Genomic DNA, 19,161 nt, shown 5'->3' on the forward strand with positions numbered 1-19,161 from the left:
TGAAGGCGTTTGAAAAGAGGAGTAATATTCATAGCCTCCCAAGGTGGAGGCTTAGAAATACAAAATCCATTTTGGGTTTTGGTTTTTTTTTTTTTTTTAAATCAATCTATTTAGTCCTTAATAAACCCAGCTGGATTCTAGATGACTAATTTCATGAAATGTTCTAATTAACATTTTTAAAGTTACTGCCTAAGAAAGCTGCCTACAAACTTATGTTTTGCATTGGTAATGTTTACCGACTTAAATTGCCACTTATTACTTCTATACTTGACTCTATTATATATAAAAAAGATTTATAGCTTTGTTTTAATCCATCAAATGTTTTACTGAAGTTTTTTTCAAACACTTGATTAATAAAGAAAAAAGTTATTGATAGTAAATGTAGTTAAATTTTATAATCCTCCCAAATTTATACACTTAAGATAAATTTTGGTATTCAATATACTCAAAAGCTCTTTTTCATACAGCTTCACTAAATATAATAAATGTGAAAAAAATGTAAAGCTGATAATTTCATTCTCTTTTCAGGCAAATTAAAGTATCTTAATGACAAAGAATCTTTGTGTACTTGATTTTATAAGAATACCACACAATAAAAAATAGTAGAAAGGGGATATTCCAGCATTTACTAATAAAAAGATAACAATGTTGAAGTGATCAAATATGGCTGTTAAAATCAGATGGCATTATCTGAGATGTAACAAAATCCATCGTAAAGCTTTGCTGAAGGAGCTCTGAAAAAACTAAAACTGAAAAAAAATCAATGTAAAGGTAATTATCTTGACACTTAAAGGCTTTATATATAGTCTCATTCCTTATGTAACTGAGATCCATGGCCCTTCGGGGATTGCATATAGGAGGCACTAAGAAATTCTTAGTGCTTGATAATAGGCAATACCTACACCACAGTCACAGATGTCATAGCATACTTAGCCATTGAGGGTCATGCTGGTTTGCGCTGAGTGTGCTTGGCAGACTTTTAAAAATTCCACCTTGCATTTTTATAATGCTTTTTAATTTTCAAAGTAAACACACATGCACAAATCTTGTCAGGCAAAAATGCTCTCACTTTTTTACAGAAGTGGAAACTGACAAAAAGCAACTAGTACACAAATATAAACAAAAGAACAGAGGCTCTATCCTATTTCTCCTGTATACAGCGTTTAAAGATTCAGTGTTGACAAATAAAAATTATTAAAGATCCTTGAGGAATTTCTAACACCCAGTATTAAATACTTCCCTTCAGATCAGCATTAAGGTTTCCTAGCTATTCTTTTCTCTTTTGCTCTTTAAATGCCTCAAGCTTTCCTACCTGTAAAATTAAGGTAAATTAACAGCTGCCTTTTATCCTACATGGATATTGACAGAATCAGAAACTTAACATAGAAACTAGAATAAAAACTTCCATAGGCTTAAGAGATTTAAATGAGATGAATGCATGCAAAGTGCTTAGCGTAGTGCTGCCACATACTTAGTGCTCAATCATTATTAGGCAAAAAATATTCACAAAATTTACAGGGAAGAATATAGACACTGTATATTATAAAAATCTAAACTGTGTCAAAGTAACTTTTTTAAAACATCTGACTAGTCTGCATTATAGCAATCAACTATTTGTTTCATACCTCTAGAAGAGAGCTAGATGATTAGAGAAGCCTGCTGGGAAGCTTAGATGATGGAGAATTGGAATATTCAACCGGCTACATCACTAATTAATTCTGCAATCTTTCCCTAAACACTTTCTATGGGTCTCAATTTCTCATCTTGAAGCCGATGAACTCTCCAGTCCTTTTATGCTCTAATCTAAAATCATTGTACCTAACACATAAAGCAACCTCTGAGAGTCCCACCTCTCAGGCTCTAACAACAGCAATAGTTACATTTTCTTTGTTTATGTGCCACCAACTACAGTATTTTAAATCCTTACAAAAATACCAAATCTGGGCTCATTCTTGTCTTCTTTTGATAATGTACAAGGAATATATGAAAGAACCAACTTTAGTATACCATTCTCTACCCCAATTACTTCCCTTATCAAATTGATAGGTTGAGGACTGCAGAATTTTAGAAACACACACACACACACACACACACACACAGAAAGACTGGTGCTTTCAGAACAATTCAGACATAGATGCAAAGAAAATATTTTTGATTCCAAAATACCTAATTACCCAAGGTTATAGATTACCTTCCCTCAGCATTAGAATTCATGTCTTGGATTTTTAGTTTAGTGTTTTTCTAGTATGAATAATACTATTCAAAAATACATCAAATTGTTTGGAAGGGATCTGAAGGTAAAAAAAGAAAAGGCACCAAATCTCGCAATTTAAATCATCTTAAAATTAAGGAAGCCCCAATAATGATAAAACAAAACATTAAAACAACCACAACAACAACATAAAGTAAAACAGTGTCCATAACAAACTGGTAGAGCTTTAATGTTCAACATGTGACGATCATAAGGTCACAAGTCATAGCACTGCTCCAACCATCATGAAACAGTAAATCATGTACTAAATTGTATGTCATTTCACAATAGATTTCAAAATTTGGCTATCAGATATACTTTCATAATAGCCAGGGCTAAATATTATTATGGACAATTATGAAATCAACTAGAATAAAGGCTAATTTTATTATAAAAAGAAAGTTAACACTTATTACAACAAACCATATGTCTTCAACCCTGCATAGTTAAGCTGAACCCTCAAGTTATTAGTTACAAAAATAAAAATTCAAGATAAAACGACGTATAAAACATCTACAACTATCGTATCATTAAACCTTTTTCTCCCCTTGTATGTTTTTGGTGTCTTATGGTATGAACGAAAAAAAAAAAACTAAAATAAGAGGTACTTTCACTAAACTTGCATTATAGACACTATTAAGCTTGTTGAAACATGCTAAAAAGAAAAAAATATTTTAAAGCACTCAATACTTGGGTTATTCTGAATAAAGTATGTTTAAGCATGCAACTTAGGGGATGACACATTTTCATTCAAAATAATTGGATTAAAGGACTACATTGCAGTATAGTTTAAATGTCTATCGAGCACTTGCAGAACCCCAAAATTTACTCTGCATATGTACCATTAAGAATTTAATTTCCTTAATATTCCAGCAGAAAAATACATAACCCACGGAAACACATTACCAAAGCAAAGGGTTGTTCACCATCGTTGCCAATGTATGTAAAAGTGCACTATGAAATATGAAATGGTTATATTAACATAAGACATCATTACTTCAACTGCATTCAAGTCATTAGATTTCCATTAATTAAATAGCAGTTCATATTTGTTAAGTTCTTAAGTTCATATTCACGTTAAGTTCAAATCAAGTTCATGTTTGTTCCATTTTTAAATAATCATTTTTATAAAATATAATTTTAAATAAAAAAGGGACAAACATGAACTTCATCTTAGCTGAAATAATCTGAAAGTAAAATGTGTATTACATCCTTTTTTTGGTAATAAAACAAATCAAGAGACAACGTAACTCCATAAACAATTAGGATTATATCGCCACAATTAGTTTTAGATTTCTACCTCAAATGAAAGAAACTAAATTGTAAACATAGCCCTAAATCGCTCTTCTTAAACCTCTGAATTCATGACAGTTGATCCAAGTTGTTGGTTTTCAGAAATCTCTTGATATTTCTAAAACTTATCTCCACTATTCCACACCTCTGTTGCTCCTCTTTCTTCCCTCTCTCCCCGATTAATTCATAGACTGCCACTGGAAATCCTCTATTTAGAGACATTTGAGATGGTTTTGAATAAAGAAAGCAATGGGTCAAAATTAGGTGTTTGGGAGTTACGACCACTGTCAACAACTAATTTTGAACAGCTATAAAATTGTATTTTTCTTAATGTGTAAAAAAAAAATTTTTTTTAAATCATCATCACAAGTCACCCTCTAATCCAGTTTAGCATGGAAGTGATCACACAGAATTCAAAGGGAAGAGAACACTCAATGAATCTTTTCTTTTTTAAAATGGGAGCTCTCTATAGGAATATTTTTATGTACTTGAAAAATACAAAATCCAAGTAGAACATGCCAAAAGAAAATGAGAGCAGTTGACTTTCTGAAGCTACAGAAATAAGGAGGGCTCGGGCTTTTAAACCCCTTCTGTAAAGGTCAATAAGTAATTGATTTTTTTTTTCAGTTATAGCTTAATTCAACAAAATATTTCTTGAAAGCTCTTTATGCAATAGGATTCACCAATATGTATTTTCCATGACTCAGAAAGAATGGAAGCAAGCGCTCATTAATTTAGCAAATACCTGTAAATACTACATTACACAATTACTCTTCATGAAACTGTTACCACGATGTCCTCAGAAGGGTAAACGTTATATTTGGTACAAACCTATTTTGCCTATTTAATTTGTTCACATAAATGTAGTACATAATGAGAACTCACTGCTAATTAAAATTAGGTGTAATCCTTAAAGTAAAAATATGTTTTAATACCTATGCCCTAGACCTATTCTAAACTTAATGTAAATTAGGATTTCCTAACATAACTAGGCTATTTCAATCATCTGCAGGCCGAGTAGATTAAGACTTATATAACTAACCAATTAATGCAGATGCTCTGTCTTTCACATTAGGCACAAACTAAAATAAACCCTTTTGATCCAATCTCTTCTTTACTACCATCTCAAAACGTCCCTAAAATGATCTCTACCCACATACTAATTTCACTATTAATACAATTTGCATTTAACATATATTTTATACAAGGTATATTTCAGAAAAAGTCTTTCATAAAATGTATAAGCATTCAGTAATATATTGAAAGTGGTCAAACTAAAACATCTAAAACACAGGCAAAACCAAAACAGCATTATGAATATAAACTGTCACCAATTATAAAAATATAAGAGGAATAGCCAAAGAAACATCATAAGAAGTAATTTCAATAAAATCTGACCACATGCTAGTCACACATTTCTGTATTAGTCATTCCACACTAAATTGACACACCTGAATACACAGTATGTTTTAAAAGTTTCTTTCTTTTACTAATCATATAGCCATAACAAGGTATAGATTTTTAAAAAGAGTTTTATCATAAAGCTAAAAATAAGTAAATAAATATATGCCCCAAAGAAAATCTCCTTTAACATTCAAAAATCAGTTGTGTGAATGAAAATCAGAAATATTAAGCTTAAAAGACATTGAAACATCCACTGTCAGAACCTTTGGAAGGAAAGGAAAAAGAAAAGGTAGGAAATAAAGAAAGTATCCATTAAAAAGGGGGAAGGGTAAATCATCATCGTCAAAATAAAATCTCTTATGTTTCCTTTTTCTGAGGAAGCATTCAACATGATGTTAATAAGAAAAATAAGAAAGGGACAGAATTTGCCTCATTCACCCTGTGTTTTTGTAGGTCTTCAATTTCATTACTTTATAAAATTAGACACAGATGTGATTAATGAAAGACGTTAAAACCTCCATAAATTTTAGTAGCTGCATTAAGTGCCAATCATCAGAGCCCTAGACTCCACCTAAGACTGAATTTGCAAGTTCAAATTCATCCTGCATCACTTTCTCTCCAGTAATCCCACGCTGCAGGAGACAGACAACCTTTTAACACTAAAATTGCAACACAATCTCAATAAAAGCTCTAATTCCACCTAAAACCATTTCCTTTTCTCTACTTTTCAGCAGTTTCACCATTAATGCTGAAGTAAAATCAATGCTGAAGATCAAATTATGCAGAAATATGCCTTCATAATATTGTAAGTTTATGCTAAACTTACTGAATTTCAGTATTTAAAAAAGCATAAAGTTAGAATGGCTAGTTCATTTTACTTCTTTAAGTAAGGTTTCTCGTTTTACTATCAATGAACTTAAACCCTAAAAAGAAAATACTTTACTGCGCTCAATCATGATATTCACAATTTTACAATTTAATGTGATAACTCGAGGTTGTGGTGCATACATCTGAAGGAATTGCCTCCCCCCCATACCCAGAGAATGGGGTGGGTTTTTTTTTTAAAAAAACATTCTGATAAACAGCAATTCTAGGTTGCATTTTAAAAAGTCAAATTACAATTTACACTTTTTTTTAATTTAAAAAGAATTCAACTGAAGTTATTAGTGGCACTGAATATTTTCGTATCTAAAGTCATAAAGTCAGTATTCAATCAAGTTGTGGTCTCAATGTGTCAGTTTATTTGCTGATCACTCAGGGTCATTGATCATAGCTTCTATTTGGCTCGAGTCAGATAACATATAGAGAAGAGAAAGCAACCAGTTGTAGTTATATCAAGGCTGTTGTTTGGAAACAATAGACTAATTCAATATTGGTTTAAAAAGAAACATTGTTTCAATTTATTTGGATGAAGCTTTGTTCTGGGTAATCATAGTTCCCAGTGCTAAGTTAATGGCTTAGGTATAAAATTTTCAAACATTAACAAATGATCCTGTGTAAGGTATTACACCTTTTCGTTAGTACAGAGACTACTGATTATAATTCCAAATCATACATTGGCATAAAAATAATAATTTCACTGGATATTAAAGAACTTCTAAAGAGCCACATCATCGCCTCACCTACCTCCATAGGTTGTTATGAGGCTCAAACTAAAAATATGTGAAGACACATCATGTAATAAAGTACTACAAAGTTAAAATATTGAAGTTATCTTTAATGATTTAAGGGTAACTATGTTTATCTATGACATATTCCATATATCCCAGATTTTACAGGGCTTAATGAAAGTTCATAGTGAATGGAAAATAAGTTTTGTTCCATGCCATTTTTTTTATAGTAAGGAAAATGAAAACAATACCACGATGACTATCAGGACAAAGTACATTAATAATCCCCAAGAGTTTCCTAAAATGTATTATCTTTCTTTGTACAATTACATGTTTTATAAATCAGTTTAATAGTTTCCTACAGACAGCTTAATCAAATCAACCGTACTTAACTCTTAAGAAAACCAAGCACATGAATTCCACTGCCAAAAATTTGAGACTGAAAAATTTTAAATACAATCTGTCTTTTAATATCGAAAACACAACAGCTTATGCAATAAGAAACACTGCAAGTTTCCTTATTGAAAGCATTTTTAACCCTTCAGTTCAGAAAGACAATAATAAAATGTTGTGTTCTTCTAAATAAAGATAATTATTATTTAAATAATAGATTAGTAGGAAGTTTGCATTAAGACACATAATAACCAAGTTGTTTTTTCTTTTGATAGCAACTAAGCCTTTTAGAAAGATAGAACATAGCCTAAATCAGCATCTAAATTTTTTCCCTAATAAGAAAAGCTTCCTTCCTATGTAAACAGGAAAGAAAAGAAACACCTCAGTATTAGGATACCTTTCATAGGAGAAAGTATTTTAAAGAGAGTTAAATCTCAATGACTAGTTAATGGGAATGAGGAATATCACTAACATTTAAGAAAAAACTTGAAATGGTTACATACAAATAAATCACTGTGATTTTTTCTCAAAAAAAAAAAAAAAAGAAACCACACTGATTAACCTCCTGTCATTCACTACAATTCACATTTTTATATTTTCCTTCACACCTAAAAAGGACATATAGTCTAGCACTTTTCTGAATTGGCGATGGGGTATATACAGAGTACTTAACCTCTACCAACACAGATATCTAAATTTAGAATTTTTTTCTGATAATTCCATTTTAACAGACCTTTATGAGATCAGACAGAAATATCAGTATACTTATAAACAACTGAGTAAAAATTAGAGAGAAACCAAATAACTGAGAATTGAATATTAACAATTTTGGCCATCAGTTATCTACTTTAGAACTTGCAGGAGCATTTGAAAGTAAAATTTTGTTTTGCACCATGTTGCCACCAATTCCTTTCTTAAAGACAATGATCAGCAGACACAACTTGTTTACCTTAGATTAGGAACCCTGTGAGCAAAACCTATGTTTAATGCTATGGTCCAGTACACTGTTTACTGCATTGCTTTAGCAATCTCAAAACTCAAATTCTTCAACAGACGGTTCAGTTTGAAGAATAGGGCTCGTTGTTAGTACTTCTAATTTTTAACCCTTTAATCTCAAGCTAACACTTCACAGATGTACATGTACAGCAGCACAACTTTTGATTATGTAATTAAGGTTTTTTTTATCATAATGTAAAAGCATATTCTAAAACAACTAAATGAACATACACAAAAATATATCATCAGATGTTATACTCCCTTGAATTTATATAATTTTTACTTAAGATATGTTAGTGAGCAATACTATTTTAAAGTTTTTAAATGAAATCTTCACCACTGGCCAGTGAGATACTGAATACCACTAGTTATGGGGAAAACTTCAAGTGGTTACATATAGATAAATTACTTAGGTTGTCTACAATACCTACTTTCAAAAACCACTTATTCATATGAAAAAACACATGAATCTTTGGAGAACACAGACAAATAAATGTTTAAATCTATTAACCCATCTTAGATGTACCATTCTTAAGAAATAGAAAGGCATTAATCTTACCTTGAGTAGCCATTAGAAAAAACCGATCGACCAGGGAAGTTCAAAGTCCCCAAGGAAGCCAAGTTGTCATCTCCAGATCCTTGGCACCTATTCCAATTTTCTGAACCAACAGGAATTGGTGGAATGACATTAAAAACAGGCTTCTGATCCTGCTGTTGAGAAAGGGACGCTGTATTCATGTCATAGTGGTACATCTGTCCTCCAGAGGTACTCACACCATGAACAGAAATGGCAGACATTTTACCAATGTTTGCTCCAGAGAAGTTGGCCTGACAGTAAACTGGGCCTAGTTTCTCTTGCTTAATTACCCCAGGGGTGCAGAGTTCGATGAAATCTTCTTTTTCTGTTTTCACTTGGGGCAGTGGTACACTGCCGGGACTTGGTAAGATCAGATCTCCATTATCCTTAATTTTAGGTTTAGTGTCCGGTAAAATGAGAGGCTTACAGTCCTCATTCGAGTTTCCTTCCAAAAGGAATGGATCATCCTCTCCTTCCAAAGGAGAAAGCAAACAGTTTTCATCCATTAACAGTTCTGATCTCCATGGACTCTCACTCGTCTCTTTACCTGGGGAACCAGAGGAAAACTCCAAATCCTGCAAAATGTCCAAGGTGCTTTGGTCTGTGGTATATAACTTCACATTGCCACCATTGGTACCAGTCTGGCCCTTCAAATTTTGCTGTTCTGAAGATGAATCAGAGAGAGTTTTTGGAAACTCCTTCTCTGTGGGGGCAGCAGAACCAGCAGCAGATGCTGCACTCTTAGGGTTCTCTGGAACACTGGTCGACCTATTGAGGTTTGCGATGCTTTCTTCCAGAAGCCGAAAGTCTGTTTCCCCAGAGGAAAGGCTGATTTGGCCCTGCTGTGGGAATCCCAGGTCATTTCCCATCACTTTTGTTTCTGGCTCTCCCATATACAGTCCCATTGAGAGTGAAACTGCTTTGGACAAATCTGGCTGCTGCACATTGCTTACTGAGCCTTTTGGAAAATCAACCAAAAGTCTTTGCTGCTTGGAGTCAGACTGAGAAGCAACAGCCAGTGACGGTGAAGATGCAGAAACCTTCACAGTAGCTCCTCCCCTTAGGGCTTTATAGATATCCATCACATTTCCCCTCTCCTGACTAAGCACACTGCTGGGGATTTCTTCTCTACCGGGAGGAGTTAATGATTCTTTGGAGTCCATAAGTTAATATCAGCTACAAAAAAAAAAAAGGGAGAAAAACATAATAAGCTCTAAAGTCACATTATCTCTGTGATCCGATTAGTAAGAGACAGCCTGTTAAATGAACCTTTTAGTTAACTCCGAATCAAATTCTTTGTTATCGGAAGAGTAGTTTCTATCTTCCAGAATAAAAAGCCATGTCCCCTGCTCCCATTCAGTGTGCCACATTTAAAAGTACAATGCAGTCCATTTGCACAGCTGAGGACAAAATTGTTCCCAACAAAATTGTTCATCCTGCCACTCACTGAACGTGCAGCTTTGTTAATCACAGACATTATAATTCATTACATCTGATTATTCTGAAGGTTCAAGTTGATGTCAAAGTATTTAATTTTTAAAAAAGTGTGATCATTAAAATTCCTACCTCCTTTCAATTGAGGCTGTTTGCTTTTCTAAGAACCGATACATTTAACATTCGGTAAATACTATACCAGAATTTTCAGTTCCCAGTTATTCCCAAATTCCCCTCCTACCAGCTAGTCACACATCCAACCCTTTAAAGTACAACCTACTGTTGAACCATGCACATTTTATTTGAAAAATAAACAATGCTGATCTGCTTATTTTCTAATAGGCTGGGGAAAGGCTCTTATTTTAACCCATATTTCTGACTTGGATATGCCTAATAGTGCCTACCTCCAAATTTTGGATATATGATACACTGTATACAGGACAACCAAAATTTAGATTTTAAAAAGTAGAATAGAATGTGTAGTAACTTCTCATTACAATTTTAGTTTATTTAAATATACCTTAAATATCGCTGTCTGATCCTTATAACTCACAGTAACATCTAGATTAAGCTGCATTTATTTAAATTGCTTGAGACCCTCAATATAAAATACTATTATATACTTATAAGTTAAGATCTTTTCTTTCCAAATACCTCAGTACTGAAATAGAAAAACCCAGAACTGTAAAATCACATTCACATAAATCAAAATAAAACAGTATCCAGTAAAATGCTCAGAATAATTTTCTCTGCATTCTAAACCTTCACCTCTCCCAATTCTGAGCCTATTCTCAAGAGAATTACGTTGCTAGTATACTGTTAATAATCAGGATGTTTTAAGAGAAGGGCAAAGATTTTGATAAGCACATTTGGGACATTATAGTCAAATCCCAACCAATAAAAGGAAACTTTTCCTATACGATGACGCTAAGAAACATAAACGTCAAGGGTCACTGAAAAGGGAAAACAATGAAGGTGGGAAGAGGGGTGGGGATCTGTCACTACCAGTCTCGAGGGTAAACTGCGTATCTACCCACTCTCCGCTGTGTTTATCTGATAGCGATCTCTAAACACAGGTATCAAATGGAGACTAATGAATTTCCACGCCGCTTTTTTGACAGCTGCCTTCAAACCCGAAACCAAAACAATGTTTCCTAAAACGAAACGCTCCCTCAAGCTACATTATCCAATTATCCCCCCGTGTAGCAAACAACCCTGCCACACTAGGCGGCCCCAATGAACCATACCAAGGGGTCTTAACTAGTATCACAGGGCTGCAATTATCAAGTCTGCAACCCCAAACATCAAACTAGCACTTGTTAAAAATCGCAGCAGAAAACTATTACGGTTAGGGAGGGTCTTTTTCTAAAAGCGGCCACGTAGAAACGTCATGCTCAAAAGGATGTCAAACGCTAAAGAACAAGCTCTTGGGTGTTACGGGGGACGGGGGACGGGGGACGGGGGACTGGGGGGGAGGGTGGAAGCAAAAAAAGTGCGAGGATAGGAGAGAAATGTGTCCAGACCTGTTGAGTTCTCCCTCCGACACGCCCACTTCTACCCGATAACGCCAGCCCCGGCCGAAGTCTCCGAGCCGCAGACTGGCAGCCCCGCGTGTGCACACTCCCGCACCCCACGCCCGCCGCAAACAGGGCGCGCGGGAGCCTCGACAGCAGCCCTGACCGCGCTCGGGCGCACCGGGGGGAGTGGAAATATTTGGGCCAGTAGGATTCAGACGCGGCTTAGCGTTCACCATAAAAAGGGGTGTCGGGACGGCCCCCCTGGAGGAAAGAGAAAGGGGGACTTGGGGGGAAAAACAGACCAGGGTTCCCGCCGGGGAACGAGAGGCTTGCAAGCACCGGCAGCGCGACAAGGCTCCCCTGGCAGTCCGAGCTCAGGTTCCTACCCCTCGGCTATGCCGGGCGACGGCGGCGGCGGAGGGAGAGGAAGAGGCCAGCGCTGTCACCCGCGCGCTGCCCTTTCGTCACCATCACCCGGCCCTCGCCAGCCCCCAACCCCCACTCCCCGAGGCCAATAAAAGTTTGCGGGCTCCCACGGCGGCCCCGCGAGCCGCCCCCTCCCGCCTCTTACCTCTGGCAGCGGCGCCGCTGACCCGCCACCGTCCGCGGCTCCCACCGCAGCCGAGATAAACAACTTAGCGTGTGAAAGCGGGAGGAGCGGGAGGGAGAGATTTTTTTTCTAAAAAAAAGAAGTAAACAGCCGCCCCCTTCTCCATGGGGGGAGGGGAGAGCCCCTATTTAATTAAGTCTGCCCCGTCCCAACTGACTAGCCGGCCCTGCGCCCCGCTCCGCGCTCATCTCCGCGGCTCCGGGCTCCCGGGCGCGCGTCCTCCGTCCCGGCGCCCCGCTGCCTCGGCCGCGCCGGCTGCCGCGTCTCCCTCCGCCCGCTGAATCTGTCCCCGACGGGCGGGCGGTGACTCGACTCGGGCTCCAGTCACAGACACGAGCTCGCAAAATGGAGGCGGCGGCGGCGGCGCAGGGGAGGGAGCACGGACACGGGAACGGGCCTCCCGGCCCGGGCGAGCAAGCGAGCGGGACCGAGCGGGGGGCGGGCGGAGGCGGCGCGCACACACTGGCGCTCGCGCTCCCACCCCGCCCCCGGCGCTCCCCGCCCGAGGGGCCGCGCGCGGCCGCGGGGAACGCTGCAACCTGTTGGCGACGCCCGGCAACTGCAGGGGCGCCCGCGGCCCCCGCCCTCACGGCCTCCGCGCGGGCCGCCACCCGGGTCCCGGCGGCGCCCGCCCGCAGCCCTAGGCGCTGCCGCCCGCGAGGCGCGCGGGGCTTCTCCTCGGCCCCCAGCCCAGGAGAAAGAGAGCGAGGCGGGGGCGGGCGCCGACCTGGGCTCTGTGGGGCGGTTTGCAGAGGGAAACCGAGTTTCTCCAGTTTCTCTCCGGGCAGCCTCCTTCCCGCCCCCGCCCAGCTCCGCAGCTCCGGTCCCACTCTGGAGCTCGCCCTCTCCCTCGGCGGCAAGCTCGGGGCACAGCGGGCGGGTCGGAGAGCGGGGGCGCGGCCCGCAGCACAGCTGCGGGGTGGTCCGCGCCACCGCCCCGGGGCCGAGTTGCGCGAAGTGTGTCACTTCGAAAGGGGCTGCAGGGTTGCACGGAAACGGTGCCGCAGCGTCTCGGCAGCGCTCGGGGCGGGTCGGCCAGACACGCCCTCTGGGGAGGTTTAAGGGAGGAGAGGGGAGAGGAGGGGGTCAGCGCATACGTACTCCGGGCCCGGGGGCAGTCGCGTGCTGGCAGGCACCCCGCCCCCGCATCGTCTGGGCCGCCCGGTCTGCAGCCGCCGCCGCGCTCTTGAACCCGGAGAGAAGTTGCAGAGCAGAACCCACCCTGCCCCGCGCCCCGGCCGGCCCCCACCCGCCTTCCCGAGTCTGCGAGGCGGCGGCGGCGGCAGGAGGCGCCGCCTGCCAAGTTCAACCCCCACCCCTCCTTCACTCCCTCCCGGCGCGCTCACACTCGAAGGAAGTTGCACGCCAAATGCAAAACCTCCGGCGAGCTGGATTTCTTTGCACTTCTTTTATTATGATTAAGAAAGCAGAGGGTGGCAGGCCTAAAAGCAAGTTGCAAGGGAAATAGTAAGTTGCTGGCGGAGTGTGTCCTCCCCCGGTGCCAGACCCCCGACCTCTCCTTCCACCCCCTCCGGGACCCGCGTCCAAGTTCCCGGCGAGGCCCCTCCCCCGAGTCTTGACATTTGCTTCCCCGGACTCGAAGCGTCGCTCACCCTATCGCGTCCGTCGGACCCCTGACCCCCCCCCAAATAAAACAAAACGCGCGCAGCTGTGAAATGTCAGCGTTAAACTCCCTCCAGCTGTTTGTTTCGCGCCTCCCCCTCAGTCCGAGGGAAACACGTGGCCTGTCCCCAAAGAGAGGCGAGGGGAGTGGGGCGACGGGTGACCGCGCGGGATGCCCCTGTCCCAGCCCCCTTCCCCAGCTGGCCGCGTCCGGAGGACTTGGGCGATCCCGGGACCGAGCCTCCTACCTTGCGTGGCCCATATTATGATTTTTGTGACTCGGGGAAAGGTGGTGCCGTGCTGCTCTAGGGGTTGGGGAGGTAACTTTTGCGCCCCCACAGGTGACAGCGCTAGGCGGCTCCTGACAGAGGCTGGGGCTGCCGCTGCTCCACCTCGTCCCTGCCCCGGGGCTCGGCGGCAGCCACCCTCTCTCCGCCCGCCGCGCTCCGACGCTGACGGCGGCCGCCTCCGCTCTGACATCTTGAAGGCGATTGGGGAAGCGCGGGCCGGAAGCCGCCCGCCGCCATCTTGGTAGGGGAGGGTGACGTCGGCCCGGCCCCGCGGCCACCAGCTTGCCTGAGGTTCTCGATCGCGGGGTGTCCCGAATTGCCCCTCCTCGGGTCGAAACTGTCACCGCTGTCCTAGGAAAGAACTGGGCTTTCAGCAACCCCCTTGTCCCGAGACGACCTACGGGGGCCGCCTCCAGAGGATCATGGAGCCGCCATCTTGGGAAAGGAAGAGAGGCACCAAGGCCGAAGCCCACCTGGAAACACCGGCCCAATAACTTTTATGAAGGACTCAGAGCACCAGACCCTCTTCTGTATCCAGAAGAGAGACTCCTCTTCTCCAGCCCCTTGGCGCAAGTCAACCAGGAGGAGGCCCTAGCTGTGGATGCTCAGAGTGGATGCCATGAAACCATGGGGACGCTACTTTCCCTTCTTACAAACTTTTTCCAACTTCTGACTCTCAAGCACTAGAATCAGATGTGTCTCGTGGATTCGGTCCCTAAAGTACCAGCAAGTTTCATGGGAAAAAAATCAAGACCCAACCCTACAATAATTTGTTGTATGTTTTAGAAGTGCGTTAGGTAATCATGCTGATAACGATTGTCCTTGTACGTCTGCTTGAAAGAACTAAGAATTCCACTTACTTATACACATACGTGAAGCCCAGTTCTTTCCTAGGACAGCGGTTCCACGTGTATGTGTATATTAAAGAGACCATAAAATTATCTACTAGGTAATCTCTCCATAACGTCAACCTATTTCACAGCTGAATCTCTGCTCCTAGAAAAGAATCCACCTTATCTTTCATACATGTCCAAATTCTAGGCAATACGTACTCTTTGATTTGAATAATTTATGATTTTACAAGAGTTGCTAGTTAACATTCTCTCTGCCCATTTTTTTTTTTTTGCAGGCCCATCAAATCTTAATATGGAGGAATACTCATATAGTTTTAAAATTAATGCCACTGAAAACACTTGAGAAAAAAATACGCAATTTTCCTAATTTTTTCTTCAGTGATATGCCTGTTAATTTTTAATTTGATAGAAAAGAGTTCTTATTCTTTAGTCTTTCACATAAACTGTGAATTAACTCACGTCTTTTTCTGGGAGTAATAAGAATAGTTATGACTTATGGCCTACATTTATTGACATTTATGGCCAACAGCTGAATGAGATAGGTATTATTTCTTAGTATGAGAAAACTGTGGTTTACAGAGGTTGACACTTGTCCAAATTCACGCAGTTCCTAAGTATTGAGGGTGGACTTAGATAATAATAAAGAGGTTTTCCTCACTGATCTCATAATTCCCATGAAGGAGTATATCAATTGCATGATAGATTTACAGTAAATGCTTATGGAATCGAATCCAAGAGATGACATCCAGTGTACCAGAAAGGACGTGATATTTAGCATTGTAATAGTAACATAGTTCTAACAAAAGTTAACATTTATTGAACATCTACTGTCCAACAGACACTACTGTAAAGTGTTCTATGCCTGATGTATTAAATCTTTAGATATAACATTTACTACTCTGTGACTCTAGGAAGTTATAATTACTACACAATAAGAAATAGGATGAATCCCCATCTGAGGGGGAATGTATTTGTCTCAGAAGTACAGGTGGGAATGAAGGTGATGTATTCAAACTCCAGCAAGGACCTGATCTGTCTTGTTCATGGCTTTATGTCCCAGTCCTGGAACAGAGCCCAAGACATAGGCACCGAGCAGATATTTTACAGGGTTATAATTGAGTCAATGAGTCAACTGGATATAATATCACTGTTACTAGGTTGTTGTGGTGGCCAAGTGAGTTAATAAAAAGTGTACTAATACTATTCAAGATCCTCATTTTCACTGTCTTGGGTTTAAACATCTGAGTGCTACCCCCTGTAAAAAAAATTTAGATCTATTATTGTATGTTCTTACAGTATCCTGAATAGGTTACTTCGGTATCGTGGTACGTAAGCTCTGTGAAGGCAGGGGCTATGTCTGTTTGTTCCCCTCTGTACCGATAGTGTATAGTTGGTGCTTAGTAGGTGTTTGTTGAATGAATGGATACAATCGTAGAGACTGTGTCTAAGGAAACAAAACCCTAAGCCTAAATAGTAACTAAGCCACCTTTTACATTTATACAGCAATTGATATGTTATCCAAGTGAGTTCTCCCATTCTGTTCATCTCTTTTATCATCTCCATTCCCTCTAAAATAATTCAAGCTGCACTGCCAGATGACCCCTTCAAAACATCAATTAAATCATGCCATGCTCCTGCTCAGCTATATACAATGACTCCGTATTCTAGTATTACATAGATTCCCAACTTTCAGTCTGATATTTAAGACCATCACTTTTTACCTGCCCCTTTGTAGAAGGTGAAGCCTTCTAGCTGATGTGATTGGACTGTGTCTTAGCCTGGTTGTGTTGCTATAAAGGAATACCTGAGGGTGGGTAATTTATAAAAAAAAAAAAAATTTGGCCAGGTGCAGTGGCTCACACCTGTAATCCCAGTGTTTTGGGAGATAAAGGTAGGAGGATCACTTGAGGCTAGGAGTTCGAGACCCCATCTGTCCAAAAACTCAAAAAATTTGCCAGGCTTGGTGGCACACACCTATAGTCATAGCTACTTGGGAGGCTGAGATGGGAGAATTGCTTAAGGACAGGAGTTTGAGGTTATGGTGAGCTATGACCATGCGATTGCACTCCAACCTGGGCAACAGAGCAAGACCCTTTCAAAAAAGAAAAAAAAAGAGTTTTATTTGGCTTGCAGGTCTGCAGGCTATACAAAAAGCATGGTGTCACATCACATGGTGTGAGAGGAAGCAGGGGAAGGAGGTGCCAGGCTCTTTTTTAATAATCAGCTCTCTTGGAAACTAATAGAGCGAGAACCACAGATTACCACAAGGATGGCACCAGGCCATTCGTGAGGGATCCACCCTGACCCAAATACCTCCCCCTAGGCCCCATTTCCAACATTGGGGATCAAATTTCAACATGAGAATTGAAGGGGACAAATATCCCAACTATGTCAGATCAGTATTTAGTCAACTTTAAAAGTTAAAGCAAGGAAATCATAAAAAAGTTGTAAACTTTAAACTTTTTGAGACCTAAAACCTACAATTAAACATTTATTTGTTAATCTTTTGGTGAAGGTCTAAACCTTTTCTGAGCCCACTACCTAGAGTTCCACGTCTTTAGTGCATGTGTAAACTATACCTATGCTGCATGGGTGCAGCACAGTAGCTAAAAGCCAGACTATCTGGGCCAAATACAGTCTCCACCACTAAGAGGAATGTAACCTTGGGCAAGCTCCTTAACTCTCTGTGCCTCAGTTTCCATTATCTGTAAAATGGGAATAATAATGGTAGCAACTTAAATTATTGTAAAGATCAAACCAGTTTGATATATGTGAAGTACTTAGACTAATTCTTGGGACATAGTGTTTGGTCATTGCTAGCAATTATTATTAATCTGTAGTATTACTATTTTCTCCAGTTTTTTTTTTAAATAGAGAAAGAAATTAAAGGTATCCCTTATCTGAAATGCTTGGGACCAGAAGAGTTCTGGATTTTGGATTTTTTCTTGATTTTGGAATATTTGCGTACACATAATGAGATGTCTTGGGATGGAACCCAAGGCTAAACCAGAAGTTCATTTATGTTCCATTTACACCTTATACATAGAGCCTGAAGGCAGTTTTATCAATATTTTAAATAATTGTGGGCACAAAACAAAGTTTTTGTTGAGTTCTTAAGTATGACATTTTCCACTTGTGGCATCATGTCAGTGCTCAAAAAGTTTTGGATTTTGGAGCTTGCTGATTTCAGATTTTCAAATTAAGGATGTGCAACGTGTACTTACAAAATAATGTGAGTGCAGATTTCTAAATTTTCATGATTCTTCCCACCTGCCCCCACCCCAGTCTTTTCATGAATAAATTATCTTACATTCACCTTATTTGAGTGCAATTGTTTGCAAGGCATCCTTCCACTTAGATTTTGTAAAACAACAACTTTTTTCGTACTCATATTTCACCCTTTTAGTTCATATTTAATTAAATTAAGTAATTGCAATAACAAGTAACAAATGGCATAAAAATGTTTGGGGGGAAAAAACACAAGGAACTGTGAGTAGCTCAACTGGTGGGAGCAGAATTTCAGAGTTTAGAACCCCCAGGGCATCAGGCCGTGTGTTTTCCAGGGAGACTGGAGAGCTTGGATTAGTTGCGATGAATGTACTGAGTAGTATCTGTCAAGACAGAGTCTGTAAAAGAAAGTGCACCACACACCACATTCATTCCTGCCTCTACGGTTGTTTATCACATGTATTTCCTCTTACATAAGGACACTTCCTAGTGACTTATTTTCCTGTCGTCCATGATTCTTTGTCGGAGCTCCAGTTTACCTTTATTCTTTTTTTGTACCCTTCCCACTTTAAATCTGTGACACTAAGTGCAAATTGGAATCAAATCCATTTTTATTGTATGTATTAATTATTTTGAATATGTTAATTTTATATTAAGCATACACAAACAGCTTTTGCTCATGGTCAGAACCTGTTAGTGCTTTAAAAAATTATTCCTGCATAACTATTAGATGCCTGTTAAAAATAATATCTTGATTTTGGGAAATATTTCCTTTCTTGTTTAACTTTATATAAGGTAAGAGGTTCAAGGGAACCCTGCTGAGCTTTGAATGACCCATCTCTGCTTCAATACTTTTATTTTACACCAAAGGTACTGATTACAAACAATTCACACCAGTACAGCAAGTTCTTAATCATAATGAATTCCACTTTATTATTTCCCTTTGTAATTGGAATTAACATTCCCACATGGACTGGGAAATGCTGAATGATTACTAGCCTCCCTAGTAACTAAGTAGATTTTTGCTAGTTTTTGATGCATTTAGTGATTTCATCTGAAGCAACCTAAAATATCACAATTT

General features: G+C 40.2%; 1 protein-coding gene across 3 annotated transcripts in view; it reads right to left on the reverse strand.

Annotated features, from left to right (window-relative positions):
• NR3C1 (nuclear receptor subfamily 3 group C member 1) overlaps positions 1-14,033 on the reverse strand; it is a 93,944-nt gene extending 79,911 nt beyond the window's left edge. The window contains exons 1-2 of one of the 3 annotated variants that reach the window (XM_045551104.1): positions 13,957-14,033; positions 8,507-9,700 (exon numbers count right to left, since the gene is read on the reverse strand). In XM_045551104.1, the coding sequence (XP_045407060.1) occupies positions 8,507-9,687 (1,181 nt within the window). In that variant the 5' untranslated portion in view covers positions 9,688-9,700; positions 13,957-14,033. Of the gene's footprint in view, positions 1-8,506; positions 9,701-12,046; positions 12,481-13,186; positions 13,353-13,956 lie in introns of those variants that run through there. The other 2 variants (XM_045551103.1, XM_045551101.1) reach the window with 2 other exon arrangements.
• Positions 14,034-19,161: the final 5,128 nt, after the last annotated feature.

Source organism: Lemur catta, chromosome 5, assembly GCF_020740605.2.
Source record: "Lemur catta isolate mLemCat1 chromosome 5, mLemCat1.pri, whole genome shotgun sequence".
Taxonomy (NCBI): domain Eukaryota; kingdom Metazoa; phylum Chordata; class Mammalia; order Primates; family Lemuridae; genus Lemur; species Lemur catta.